The 13388-nt window shown below is 32.1% G+C and overlaps 4 protein-coding genes across 4 annotated transcripts; 2 read left to right on the top strand and 2 right to left on the bottom strand.

Annotated features, from left to right (window-relative positions):
* The first annotated feature begins 421 nt into the window (after nt 1-421).
* On the top strand, nt 422-1476 carry LOC110998548 (60S acidic ribosomal protein P1). The gene is made up of 3 exons (XM_022267248.2): nt 422-602; nt 792-1044; nt 1377-1476. The coding sequence occupies exons 1-3, from the start codon at nt 531-533 to the stop codon at nt 1388-1390; spliced, it is 339 nt and encodes a 112-aa protein (XP_022122940.1). The 5' UTR covers nt 422-530; the 3' UTR covers nt 1391-1476.
* Nucleotides 1477-2005: 529 nt separating this feature from the next.
* Nucleotides 2006-3276, bottom strand: LOC110998544 (28S ribosomal protein S14, mitochondrial). The gene is made up of 3 exons (XM_022267239.2): nt 3056-3276; nt 2558-2781; nt 2006-2152 (listed from the first exon to the last, which is right to left on the bottom strand). The coding sequence occupies exons 1-3, from the start codon at nt 3122-3124 to the stop codon at nt 2050-2052; spliced, it is 396 nt and encodes a 131-aa protein (XP_022122931.1). The 5' UTR covers nt 3125-3276; the 3' UTR covers nt 2006-2049.
* A 108-nt stretch (nt 3277-3384) lies between these two features.
* On the top strand, nt 3385-7633 carry LOC110998542 (Fanconi anemia group D2 protein). The gene has a single exon (XM_022267238.2). It carries the CDS (start codon nt 3535-3537, stop codon nt 7594-7596), a length of 4062 nt encoding a protein of 1353 aa, XP_022122930.2. The 5' UTR covers nt 3385-3534; the 3' UTR covers nt 7597-7633.
* Nucleotides 7634-10093: 2460 nt separating this feature from the next.
* On the bottom strand, nt 10094-12446 carry LOC110998545 (60S ribosomal protein L10a). The gene is made up of 5 exons (XM_022267240.2): nt 12331-12446; nt 12040-12195; nt 11301-11456; nt 10635-10800; nt 10094-10291 (listed from the first exon to the last, which is right to left on the bottom strand). Coding segments are annotated over exons 1-5 (651 nt in total). The 5' UTR covers nt 12333-12446; the 3' UTR covers nt 10094-10120.
* Nucleotides 12447-13388: the final 942 nt, after the last annotated feature.

The following is a 13388-nucleotide window of genomic DNA, read 5'->3' as shown; positions in this document are numbered from 1 at the left end:
GGAATATAAAAACAAAGTAATAATTTATACCTTCATCCACAATTATATTATTAATGTTTTTTAGCAGTTTGAATTAACTTAGATTATTTCCAAAATATACGACGAAACGAAAGCCTTACAAATTTTTCAACAAATAATAGTATTACTAACGATAATATATAAACAAAATTTCTAAGCACTTCAACCCCTTGACCTTAGCTTACATGTTTCTTTAATAATTTTTAACTAAATGCAAAAAAACACGTAGCGTTTGAATTTTGTTTATCTTTAGACCGTAAAACATAGTGTTTCTTACCGAATCAGGGTTAGAGCTACCCAATTTGATAATAGTTTTTCTGTGGCACGTCAGAACATGTTCTGTGGTAGATCCATTATTTGATGATAATTGACATTTTGTGGTATGACAGTCGACAGGTCACATCTATTTCCTCTAAATTTTTGATACCATATTCTCTTCGAATTGGGAAGTCAAACGTGCTTGTCCTCTTCGAGCTAAGGCCACTAGGCGACTTGCACTTTTATAAACAAAAATGGCATCAAAGGCTGAATTAGCTTGTGTTTACTCTTCTCTCATCCTAGTTGATGACGACGTTGCCGTAACTGTAAGTAATCGTAGAATAAGTCATTCAATGCGTTTAGCGAAATTACATATGATATTTTAAGGTTATCCTTTATAAATATCTACTTCAATCCGCATGATAAGTCGGTATTTGTATTTAAAAAGTTAAACAACTGCGTTTTGAATGTGTATTACAGAGTTGCAAAGTTATATTTCCTAACATTTGTTTTAGGGCGAGAAAATCTCAACTATCTTGAAAGCGGCCAATGTTGACGTTGAACCATACTGGCCGGGTCTCTTTGCCAAAGCCCTGGAGGGCGTTAATGTTCGTGATTTGATCACAAACATTGGATCCGGCGTCGGAGCTGCGCCAGCAGCTGGTGGAGCTCCGGCAGCAGCTGCCGCAGCGCCCGCTGCTGAGGCCGCTAAGGAAGAGAAAAAGAAGGAAGAAGAACCCGAGGAGTCTGATGATGACATGGGCTTCGGTATGTACCATTCACATTTTAAAGTATACGTACGTTTACAGTAGAAAACTACCGTATCATACTGTATAATTAATAATCTGGTATATAAACTCTATTCAAATACAAATCACATAAACAACATTCAAATTATTGAGAAAACTACATTTTACTGGTTGTGTACATTTACTCAGTGGACTGTAGTTATGGTATTTTCACAATTTTTTTCAATGATGTCTGCATGTATTAGCTTCAGATAATGATGACTGAAAAATATTTTACCCTGAGAATTAATTTAATTCAGGTTTTACATCTAAGTATTTAATTTAAAATTTATAATGATGTTTTTGTTTCAGGTCTGTTTGACTAAAAAGCTTTATTTTCAAAGCTTTTATTCCATTAAGCTTCATGGAGCTTAGAAATAAGAAAATAATTTTTATAAATGTATAAAAATTACCTAATTTGTTTCATTTTGTTTCTTCACCCAAATTTATTTCCTTATATTATAAACTTAATATTTTTAACACAAATATAATAATTGTAGTTTGCTTAAAAATGGATACAATTGTTAATTGTAAACCCAATAAGTTGACCTGAGTTTAAAAAGACTGATGATAACACATGCACAGAAGGCCTATTAAAACAATTTTTTTTTATAAATAAAAAGTTCCACGATTTATATGTTACTGTATGAATTTTAAATGCTGTGGTTGGTTAAATAATTATAATATTAAGACTGGCTAATTTTACTACCACTGGCACTTGTCATAATATTAAATCAATTATTTTAATACATTCCTGTCCAAATTATACAAGTTTTCCTATTCTATAGTTATGTTAAATTTAATCTGAAGTTTTAATCTTAGACTATCTTAATTCAGTGAATTATCAGGTTTATTGAAATTGTAATTTTTCTTTTTTATCATACATATTTAAAAAATCAGAATCAGAATAAATGGGATTAATGCAAATTAAAGAAAAAAAATCAATAATGTCTATATTAACTAATTAAAAGTACTTTTACAAAGCTTAACCCCACATAGCTCTTTGAACTCCTGAAAGTTTATTATAATCGGCAAGATGTCTCCAAACAATACGGCTTAATCTCCATTCTTTAACTACGCCTCTAGGCCTGAAAATATGAGAAATACAGGTAAATAAAGTCAACTTAACTACTAAAAACCATGTGTAAAATACTTTTTGTTGGTTGATAAAAGATAACTGTCTCATTGTTCTAATTGTGCCAAAGGCCAATGCCAAAATAAAAAAGTTTCTTTCTCATTTTACTAAGATTTGAAGTTGCTGATGTTTGAGCAATGTCATTGTTTTGGAGGAGCATATAAAAGCTATGAATGCTACACCAGCATTGGTACCACTGTAGTATGCAAGCTATAAAGTGAGTCTTATATATAAATAGGATATAAAATCAGATGCACATTTGCCAAGGGTTGGAAATGCTTACTAACTTTTGCCAAATGTTGCTCTACAATGATACATATTACAGTATACTTTGTGATAAGTAAAGTAAAAATTATACCTTGAAGTGACTGCACATCTATTATTTATATGTGAAGGAGTAGCATTCAGTTCAAATTTGTTTATCTCTTTGTCTGCAATCTCTCTTATTTCTGTAGGCAATACAGTGTTTCGCCGCATAGCATTAATCCGTGTTCTCTCTAAAAAGTGTTCAGCATTTAGTCTTCTCCGCTTTACATCTCTAATCATCCAGCGGTTGGCCCATTTGTTCCTGAGCTGTTGAAACTGAGGTAGACATTATATTTATTAAAAAATGTTTAGCTACTAACTAACTAGCTAGCCGAAATGTGAAATTTTGTGGTTGTGTGTATGAACAGAAACATGGTACAAAAGCTTTTATTGGTTACAAAATAGATAACTTTAGGATAATGTATGTATTTCTGGAATTATTTATTAATAAATAAATAAAACTTCAAGGCACACCTATGTACTGAGGAATGTATTCTAATTTCTATTTATTTTTCTGTAAGGATGTTAGTACAGAATTACATTTTCATACCCCAAAACCAGGAACTTCCCGTGATCTCCATATGAATTTTGAAAAACTTGTTACGCCGTTAAGAATCATAATTGACGATAGCTCTATACTGATATTAAAAAAGCTGACGCCTAGCCAGAAACAAATCTAATTAAAAAATAAATACAAATTTGATCAAGGCCAGAATTTCTGAAAATAAAATCAATTTATTCAATTTGCTCAGACTAAAATACCAATCTCTAAGATTTAGTTGCCACCGCCCACCAATCACGATTTGTGCTAAACCAGTTGTTTGAACTATTTATATTCTATGCAGTCCACAGAAGTTATAGTCTTTTATCTCCTGTGTAAACAAACAATTTGTATAAGTTTGAATCTTATAAGTTTCAAGACTGTATAGTGTAACTGATATTTAAAAACTTAAGATAAATATAGTACGAATTATCTCTAAAGTAATCGTCATATTTATTAATTTCATTAATAGTTATTGAAATCCAAATATGAGCCAAAAGCGACAGTCGCAAACTAGAAAAGTTAATTTAAATCCAAATCAAAACAAAAAGCGCAAAAGTGATAATTCTCAACAACGGACATACATGAGAACAGTATTCGAAGAAAGCGGTTTAATATTGAATTTACCACCTGTAAAGTGCGTAAGTACATTAGAATCCGTTCATATTATACGAAATCTAAAAAAAAATCTTCAAAAACATCCGGATTATCCATGCAATGTTTCTCAGTTTTTCACAAACTTACAAAAAGACTGTGAGGATCTAAATGTTTTTAAACATTATTTGTACCCTAACATTATACGATCAACTACTGAAAATAATGACATAATTGTTAATGATAGCATTATTAAAATTCTTCTAAGCATTCCAATTATTCAAACAAAGTTAATGGATTATATTATTGAAAAAGCTATAGATTTGGCAACTGATGCAAAATGTGGCCCTTGGATACAAATGATATTAAAGTGCTTTTCAACATTAGACAATCTGTTAGATACAGAGAAAATGTCGACAAATCTTATTAATTTACTAGATATAGCAACAGAAAAAATGGTTCGTTTGGAAATAATAACCTCAATCCCTGACATTATTGGAGATCAAGAACACGATAATATAGCAAACGAAATGGGCAGGATTTTATCTGAAGATCATGAGTTGATTCCAGCGATTCTAGACTGTTTGTCTTACCTATGCTTGTCAGATGAGCAATATGAAAAGTTACAGAAAAAGACTTTAAATATATTGATGAGTTTATCAAAATGTAATTATTTTCCAAATTTTGTAAAGTTCCTTCTTATGCCAGGTCGCATGTCTGATAATAAATATATTGAAATAATACATGACCTCAGAAACGCACTAGGATGGCCTTCATCAATTGCTAGACCGCAAGATATCGCCTCCAGTCAAGTGCTCACAGCAACTGCAATAAGAAATTCTATGGTTTCCTCAAAAAGTATTAGCAATGCCTGGTTTAAAGTTATTAGCAATTGTAAAAGCAGTAATGATCAAAAACCTATTGATTTTATTATAATGTTAATACTTTATTCAACATCAGAAGAAAAAGAAAAACTAGTTGAAAACTTAATACATAAACAATCTAAATTTAATATAATAAATGAAGAATTCTTTAGCGAGGCTTTTGATAAGTTTAAACCAATATTAGAAGTTAACCTGAAATGTTTAGTAAACCTTACAAATTGCCTTTTAAAAACAAAGTCAAACCTTATGATTCAGACTCTGGCAGTACATATTTATACTTTAATGTTTTCTGAACTGAAAGAATGCCGACAGACAATAGTTGCAGAATTGCTTCAACTTGGACTAGACTGCAAACAATGTGTGATGAATATGTTAATTATCCTTAATAATGTTGCAGTAAAGGATGTTTCTATTCTCAGACCACAGTGTGTACAAATGTTAACATTATTAGACAGAATGGATGATATGAATTTAATGGAAATTCGAGCTGCCATGAACTTGTTATGTTGTCTTGCATATGCGTCTGAGAATTCTGTAATTAGAGATGACATACATATGATAATTAGAAAAGAATTAGGAAGTTCAAACCCTTCTCTAAAAGTTCAAGGTATTATTTCTGGGATTTATGCCGTAAAGTATCTTATGGCACCTAAAACAGTAAATAACAATACGCAGCTGGGAGACTCTCCTATTGGAGACTCTGATCATTTAAAGAAAGGAGATTTACAAGAGGCATCTCAAATAATTGAACTCATAAGTAGAAGTACAAGACAATGTCCAGATATGATTGTATTTTTTTATGAAGAACTTTGTAAAGTGGTTCAACCATGTAATCCTATGAACGAACATTTCTTAGTTTGGCTTACTGAGGCTGTGACTAATGACTTACAGCAAAATTTTATGGTTGATGATTTTGAATCTAAAAAAATTGGCAACATTCAAATAAATATGCAGCATTGTTTGAATAGCGACAGTGAAATAGATGAAGTTATCGCAATAAATATTGGAGGTTTAATCCTGCAAAAAAAGGAAGATGTAAATATATGTCTCTTGTCTCCACTATTTCAACTTGTTCAAACATTACATTTAAGACAGCATAAAGGGTCTTTATCCAGCATAGATGCATTATTAGGATGTGCAATTGTAATGCCTTGTTTTGATGTGGAAGTTATTGATGATATGGAATCTGACAATATTTCTCTTATACTTGACTGCCTTGTACATTGCGTAAACTGGATTCGTGAACTAATTAATGCATTTTCGTCATATAACGATACCTCGCTAGTATCTAAACTTTTTAAAAGAATATCTCAGGTCCAACAGTTGGAGACCATTATTGGTAAAATTATAGTCAATACTAATATTTCATATAAATTTCCCACAAATAACTTCTATATACACCCTTCAGAATGTTCAGTGAATAAAGTTACAAAGTTCCAAAGTAATAAGCATAGAAGTCAAAAGTCTACAAGTAATGACGAAACACTTCCGGAAACTAGTAGGACTCAGGGTACGCAACGGAGTAATTCATTAAGAAATAATTTTGATTATATTCATAAACTAAAATTTAGGCCTTTATCTTTAACTATCAGTAATTTACTAAAACATGATTTATGCGAGAATGATGAAATAAGTGATAGTAATCCTAAATTAACTATTGACATTTTGAAGTATATTTTAAAAAACATTTGTTGTACACTTGAACCTGTATTAGTTGCAAAAATTAAACATTTAACCTATCTATCTAAAGCTACTGAAAATGATTTAGTGTACGACAAAATAAAAGCAGAAGAATATGCAAATTATGTAAATAGTTTATTGCCAAATTTGGCGATTCAGTTGAAATTGTTAATTTCTTACTTTGAAAAGCATGCTGTGAGTGGAAGTCAAAATGAGAGTGGATTTATTTATCCTGCTAAGAAATTAGACATAATCCTCACTATTGAAAATGTTTACAACTTGTGGTCAATATACTTAAAATGGATAGGATTTCACAATAATAATAATATTGCTTTATTAAAAACTTCTCTAAGAAGCTTAGTAGCACCTTTAGGATTAGCTGATCATTCAGCAACATTGAGAGATTTATTAGTTGCTGTAGCAAGACGAATACAGGATCATACGAAATATTGCTTACAACTTTCTACAGCTGTTGCGTTATTAGAAGTTTTGAAAGCTCTTCAAGGGTTTTCTTCCCACAGTGATATTTTAAAGATTGTTAGAGATACTGCTAACAACTTTTTATCGAAACAATGGAAATCTTCAGATGGTGTAATAGAAAAGGGATTACTATTAAATCAAAGTATTGATGGTTTTGCAAAAGAGTTTTTAATAAACAGTGAAATTCTTCAACTAAGACATATTTCCAGTTCTATAGTTAATGAAATAGAAACATTAAAAAATCGTAATAGCACACTTATTTCTTTCAAAAGTATTACCAAATCCAATTTTCCAGTATTTTTCAGAAATTTAGGGACAGCCCTCACTGAAGTTACAAAAAGAAAAATTAATACAGGACTAACGAACTCGGAACATTTAGAATTATGGAAAGATGTTACTTTCATTCTTAAGTGTATGACTGATATATCTAAGAATTTTGATAGCAGAAATAATCTATCAGCATTTTTCAAGAAATCTTTACCTCTAATAAAACTATTTTTAACGCATGGAATGCCAATCATAGAATTGCAGTTCAAAAGCGAAACGCAGGAAGTATTAGAGATATTGAAAACTCTTCAGCAAACTACAAGATTTTTGCAATCTCTTTGCTGCCATTCTAGATTGAAGAAAGATAGTGTGCTAATGAGCAAAGTTCCATACATGAGGCAACTGCTAGAGACACTAATTTATAAAGTTAAAGCTGCATTAACTGCTAACAACTGTTCAGAAGCATTTTGGATGGGTAATCTTAAAAATAAAAATATTCATGGAGAAGTCATAGCATCTCAACAAAGTGTTGATGAAGAATCTGCTGAAGATTGTGATGATCAGCTACCAGGTGATGACGAGAGTGATGACTCCGATGATGACATATTAAACCCCGATTCAAAAAGTTTAAGTGATATTGTTTAAGTTTGGTATATATTTAATAAAAACCTTGATTTTTGAACAGCTGAGTGTTTTTATATTCTATCAAAGTTATTAATGTAGTGAAATAATTTTATGATATACATTTTCCTAATCTGTGTTTTTGTATGTATGTTTGTAATCTTTTTATACAAAAATTACTGGACCGATAAGAAAACTTCATCTTCACTGACTGACATAGGCTATATTACATTATCAAAAAAATAGGCATCCTTAATTAAAATGAAATAACCCAAGGTATTATAAAAAAATATCATCGCGGGCTCTGTGGAAACTATTGATAAAAAATATTTTAGAATGTATCAATCTCTTCAAATATGTTTTACCCATGGTAAAATGGATGTTGGTCTATCCCGAGTAGGAACTTCAGAATATCAAATTATTTTGCTGCCACTAAACAAAACTACGTCAAATATTGTGTATAGAGAAAGTTCTATAAATAAATCTTTAATAATACATGAGAAAATTATATATGCTGAATTTTTGTTATTTTTAACAATTTAAAATACCTAATAAATAAAGATTAGGGACTGAAGAAATCAAGAATTGTTGAATACCTGTAGAGTATTTTTAAATTTACTAATGTCGGACATTCTACATAAATGATGTTAAGAATTTATTAGATATATATTCGTTGTGAGGAAAAACTGTCTGTATATTGATAATATTATGAACGTATACACTATGTAGTGTATGTTATGTACACTATATATAATCTGCACACAAATAATTAAAAACTAAGTAAAATTATATCTAGTCCGACTTTCCACTACCACGAGATCGATATCTACGCGAATGAAACCGCGGGTCAGTTGTTACGCAATAGAAAAATCCTTAAATTAAAATTGTAGGTATACACAATTACAATGGCATTTAATCATGATGATCACGACTGCCTATGATGTATTTCTTTTGCTCAAGGACAAGCTTAAGTTAAGATAGTGAGGTATACTTACAGCTTGTTGGTACATTTATTTATTTATTACAGACATGGCTAAACTCACAATAAAATAGACTATAATATATACAATACAAAAATCGAGAGTAGTCGAGGAATGGGAGCTTGTTGACGCTGGACAGTGCGAGCCGAACGCACAGCAAAGAGGTTATGCCTCCGGCAGCGGTAATAATTGTCCGGAACGTACAGTCTGATGATTTCCCCCATCAAGTATGCGCTTTCCGTTTCGTTTTTAATAACGTTTAGACCAAACCTTACCACAGCCAAATCCCTACGAAGCTGTAACGAATTGTACCCCAATACCCCCATCAGGAACTTAGTAGGGTAGAGGTAAGGAAAAAAATTGTACCTTCGTTTGTACAGGATTCTCAGGAACTTCTTTTGCACCCTTTCAACCATATCCCCATAATACTTTTCATAAGGGGACCATATGACGCAACTGGTTTCAAGAATTGGCCTTACCAAAGATGAATATAGTACCCTAGTGGCAGTGTCCGATAGACCAACTGAATTTCTCAGGACAAACCCCAACCTTCTAAATGCAGCATCCGTTATCATCCGAATATGCTCCGCAAATGAAGGGTCAGGAACAAACAAAACACCCAAATCGCGGACTCTGTCTACGCGCCTAATAACTTCAGATCCTATGCTATAGTCGCAGAGTATTTCATTCAGAGAGGCACTAAAGGTTATCACTTCACATTTGTCATAGTTGAGATGGAGGTTATTTAATTCACTCCAATGTAGCAGTTCATCCAAATCACGTTGCATACATAGACAGTCATTGTCAGTCTTAATCTTTTTAAAAATCTTTACGTCGTCGGCTAATAATAGCACTTTGGAATATTTAATACAGCTCGGAAGGTCGTTAATCATTATCAAAAATAGCAGCGGTCCCAGGTTCGAACCCTGGCTGATACCAGAACTTGTTGGATAAGGTTGTGAGATATATTGTCCATATAATGTCCACATTGAAAATTGTGGGACTGATCTTAGAAAAATCACTTAATAACAGCACCCTGTCGTTTAACAATTAATTTATAATCTCATGAATAGCATTTGACATTTCGTAAAATTTGATGCGAATGGTAGAACATAATACATCTATACTAATATTATAAAGAGGAAAGGTTTGATTTTTTGTATGAATTGAATAGGCTCCGAAACTACTTGGCAGATTTGAAAAATTCTTTCACTGTTGGAAAGCTTCATCATTCCTGAGTGACATAGGCTATATTTCATTTTCAAAAAAATAGGCATCCTTACTAAAATTACGATAACATTAACATTTGTTTATTATTTGATACAATTCTAACAGATGGCGCTGAGTTAAAGGTAGTAGTTTGGCAAGACGACGTTTGCCAGGTCAGCTACTATTATATAAAAAAATACTGTATCGGGGGCGACACCTCCCGCCTATTATTAATACACGATTCAATGTGACTACAGCAGAAAAGTACTGTTATCGCTCGCTTATAGTGTTTGTTTGCCCATACATGTTGTATATGCAGAAAAAATGCAAAGAAATGTCAAATAATGTATTTTTTAAAATTAATACAATCTTTGGGGTGGTCCCATTGTAGATTTCATATGAAGGGATCGGACATTCTGCCAGTGTTTCTTCAGGAGGGATACCAGGAAGTTGATTGATAAGTGCACATTTTGAGCCAGCTCATCAGGACTCATACCAACATGTCCAACTGCCACCGACAGGCAAAGTACCTAGAAGAATGTACAAATAACATTTTATAATCATAAAAAACATTAATTTATATGATAAATGTTCAAACTAAATAAAAGTAACGTGAAATTTGCACTACTATGTTACATACTACATAATAAAAGGCAGTGCCTTGTATAAATGAAACAGCAATTGTATCTTGCCCGCTCTTCACCCTTGACTTGTGAACTGGTAGTAAATGGAAATTTACAATTGCTTTAATTGGTTATTAATATTTAATAATCTTAAACAAAATATTTTTTTAACTACACAACTATACAGGAGCATCACAATGTGGGCAAAATACTTTAAATAAATGGGTTTAACAAAAGTAACATTTTATACCTTCTTCATCTGGAACTTGATGGTTGCCTTGACTTCATCAATCTTCTGAGTCATGGATTCCTGATGAGATAAGAGACCAGGAAACTTGCCAGCCTTGTTCAAACCAGGACCTAACAGACGAGGGATCTGCTTGATTAGCGATTCCGAAGCGAGGAAAGCATCATATCTGCAAATAAAAAGAATTTACTGATAACCTTTTATATACACACACACAAGCGCATGCGCACACCTAATTTAATTTTACATCTCTGTTTGCAGTGTTTTTCTTTTAGAGTTTACTTTTTTCTTCTATTGTATATATACAATGTATATACAATGACCTATTGTACGTGTTTCGGTACGGTGGTGGAGAGGCTGGCTATCTGTCACTCAGGTCTCCTGTTACAGAGACCAGTCTCTCACATACACTTTCAAATGTTATCTTAGTTTTAATCGTTGTAACCTTGTATGTATATGTGAGAGAAGAAAATAAAGATTATTATTATTATATCTTACAGAATGTTTTAATTAAATTTACTGTATCTAGGAGGGATATTAGTTAAATCAAGTATAGTACAAGTTTGCAAATGTAACCGAGAAAGTAAAAAAAAATCAATTATAAATATGTATATCTGTAATTGAAAAATAGGAATTCCTCAGAATGGAATGTTTAACCTCTTAACTTACTTCTTTGCAAGTTTCTTAATGAGCTTTTTGTTCTTGTTCAGTTTCTTTAAAGCTTCAGCATCCATGCATGGTACATCTAGGCTCTTGGCCTCATCACAATGCTGCTGGTCACCAAGCACACACACTTGCATTTTAGGCCTGGGGATGTACTTGAGCCTGAAAACAAGATAAACAATTAATTAAAGGTACAACATAAACCAAATCATCAAGTTTGTATCAAGTTTGTTTCAAGTTTTCAGATTGAAGTGTTCATCAATATCAGATAATACATGCAATTCAATTAAAAATCATCATAAACTTACAAGTACAACAGGGTTTAATACGTAAGTACCAGTTATTGTACATCCAAATATTAACAAGTAACTGTTTAGTAAATAGTGTTCATATATCAATACCAGATAATATATTTTATTGAACTACATAATGTAATAATTGATCCATCTTTAAATTATATTTTTAGATTACAATATATATTACTATTTAAAGATAGATAAATAAACTTAAATTTATCTTACCCACAGCCAAGTTCTAATGGTATTGAAATAATCGGTAAGCCGAAGCAAACCTACCCATTATTTTAAGACTTCGGGTAAAGTCCCGTCAGAGGAAACTGACTCCCTGTCCAGGACAAGTTTTGTGGTGGAAAACATATTTAACATAGCAACTATAGGCTTTTTAAAAAGCACATATGTAGTTCAGTAAATTACACCACAAAATTTGCCTATTCAGGTAAACATACTTGACGGTGCCGGAGAAACGCTTGTCCTTCTGCGGGTCATAGTTCTTCAAACCAATTTGGATTTCCACTGTCTCTAAAAAGTTACGCTTCTTCTCCTTAGAAGCATCCAACACAGCATTTACGCATTCGTATAGGGTATCACGGGATACCTTAGACCTAAAAAAACACGTTGTATGACAAAATTGTGGAAATATACTTTAAATAGAATTGATAGCGTTCTAATAAACTTTAATAAGCTGCATTACTTATCATTAGTAAAAAGATTTTAGAGATATTTTTGAATTAACTTACATTTTGGTTATAATAACCTCCTGCTACGATAAATGCACAAACTAAAAAGGAATGTATGTGCTCAGTGCTCTTGCCGCTTAGATAATTGATAGCTATGTCAATGTCACTTGATGTATGGCATTTGACAGATAATGCTAAGAGCTGACGTATAGGGCAATCAATCCCAAGGGTAAGGATCATTTAAATATTCGTCAAATTTATAACGATCTATTAAATAAATTTTAACGAAAGCTTTGAATGTATTTAGTGATAATTCTCTAATTTTGCTAGGGACTTTGTTGTAATAACGTACAATTCTAATATTTCGTTATCTTCTGGAGCCTGGTTGGTCATGCGCCTAAATTAGTTATGTTTCGAGTATTATTCTGGTGAAATTCACCACTTAAAATCGTTTATATTTTTGTACATGCTACAAGGCTTCAAGAATATATTGAACAGAAAGTCACATAATATTTATATTCTTAAACTTATTTCTTACGGTAAGAAATAAATTTGGGGAAATACTACTAATACCCCGAACAGCCCAATTCTGCAGCACGTATAAGGATTGATGCCCTACAGCAGCACCCCACAGTAGGATACCGTAATACGTAACGCTGTGAAAGTAGCTATGAATCCAATTTTAGCCGTGTAACAGTAATTTGTCTAATTTTCTTTACAGCCTATGCTGCAGAGGTCAGTTTATTCGAAATCGTGTCTATGTGTGGGCCCACTAGAGTTATGCCTAGAAATACAGTTTTATCAACAATGTTTAGTTTACTGTCCTTAACTTTCAGGTTTCCAATATCTCGCTTTACGCTAGTAGTTCTAAATCTAATACATTTTGTTTTATTTTCGTTAAGGAGTAACGCGCTAACTCTCTTTCACACTACCTCAAATATTTATCATCTTTAACCGCCAGCAACCCTTATTTGCGGCCAGATATAATTAGGCACCCTTATATGAAAATTAATAGAAAAAAATTAGCTTCAATTTGACATATAATTAATAGATATCCGTTACAAACGTATAAATATATCGAAATCATACCTGTTTACACTTGGCTGCAAAGAAGTGCG

This window comes from Pieris rapae, chromosome 19, assembly GCF_905147795.1.
Source record: "Pieris rapae chromosome 19, ilPieRapa1.1, whole genome shotgun sequence".
NCBI lineage: Eukaryota > Metazoa > Arthropoda > Insecta > Lepidoptera > Pieridae > Pieris > Pieris rapae.
Note: the sequence above shows the minus strand (reverse complement) of the source record. Positions and strands in the feature narration are given on the sequence as shown.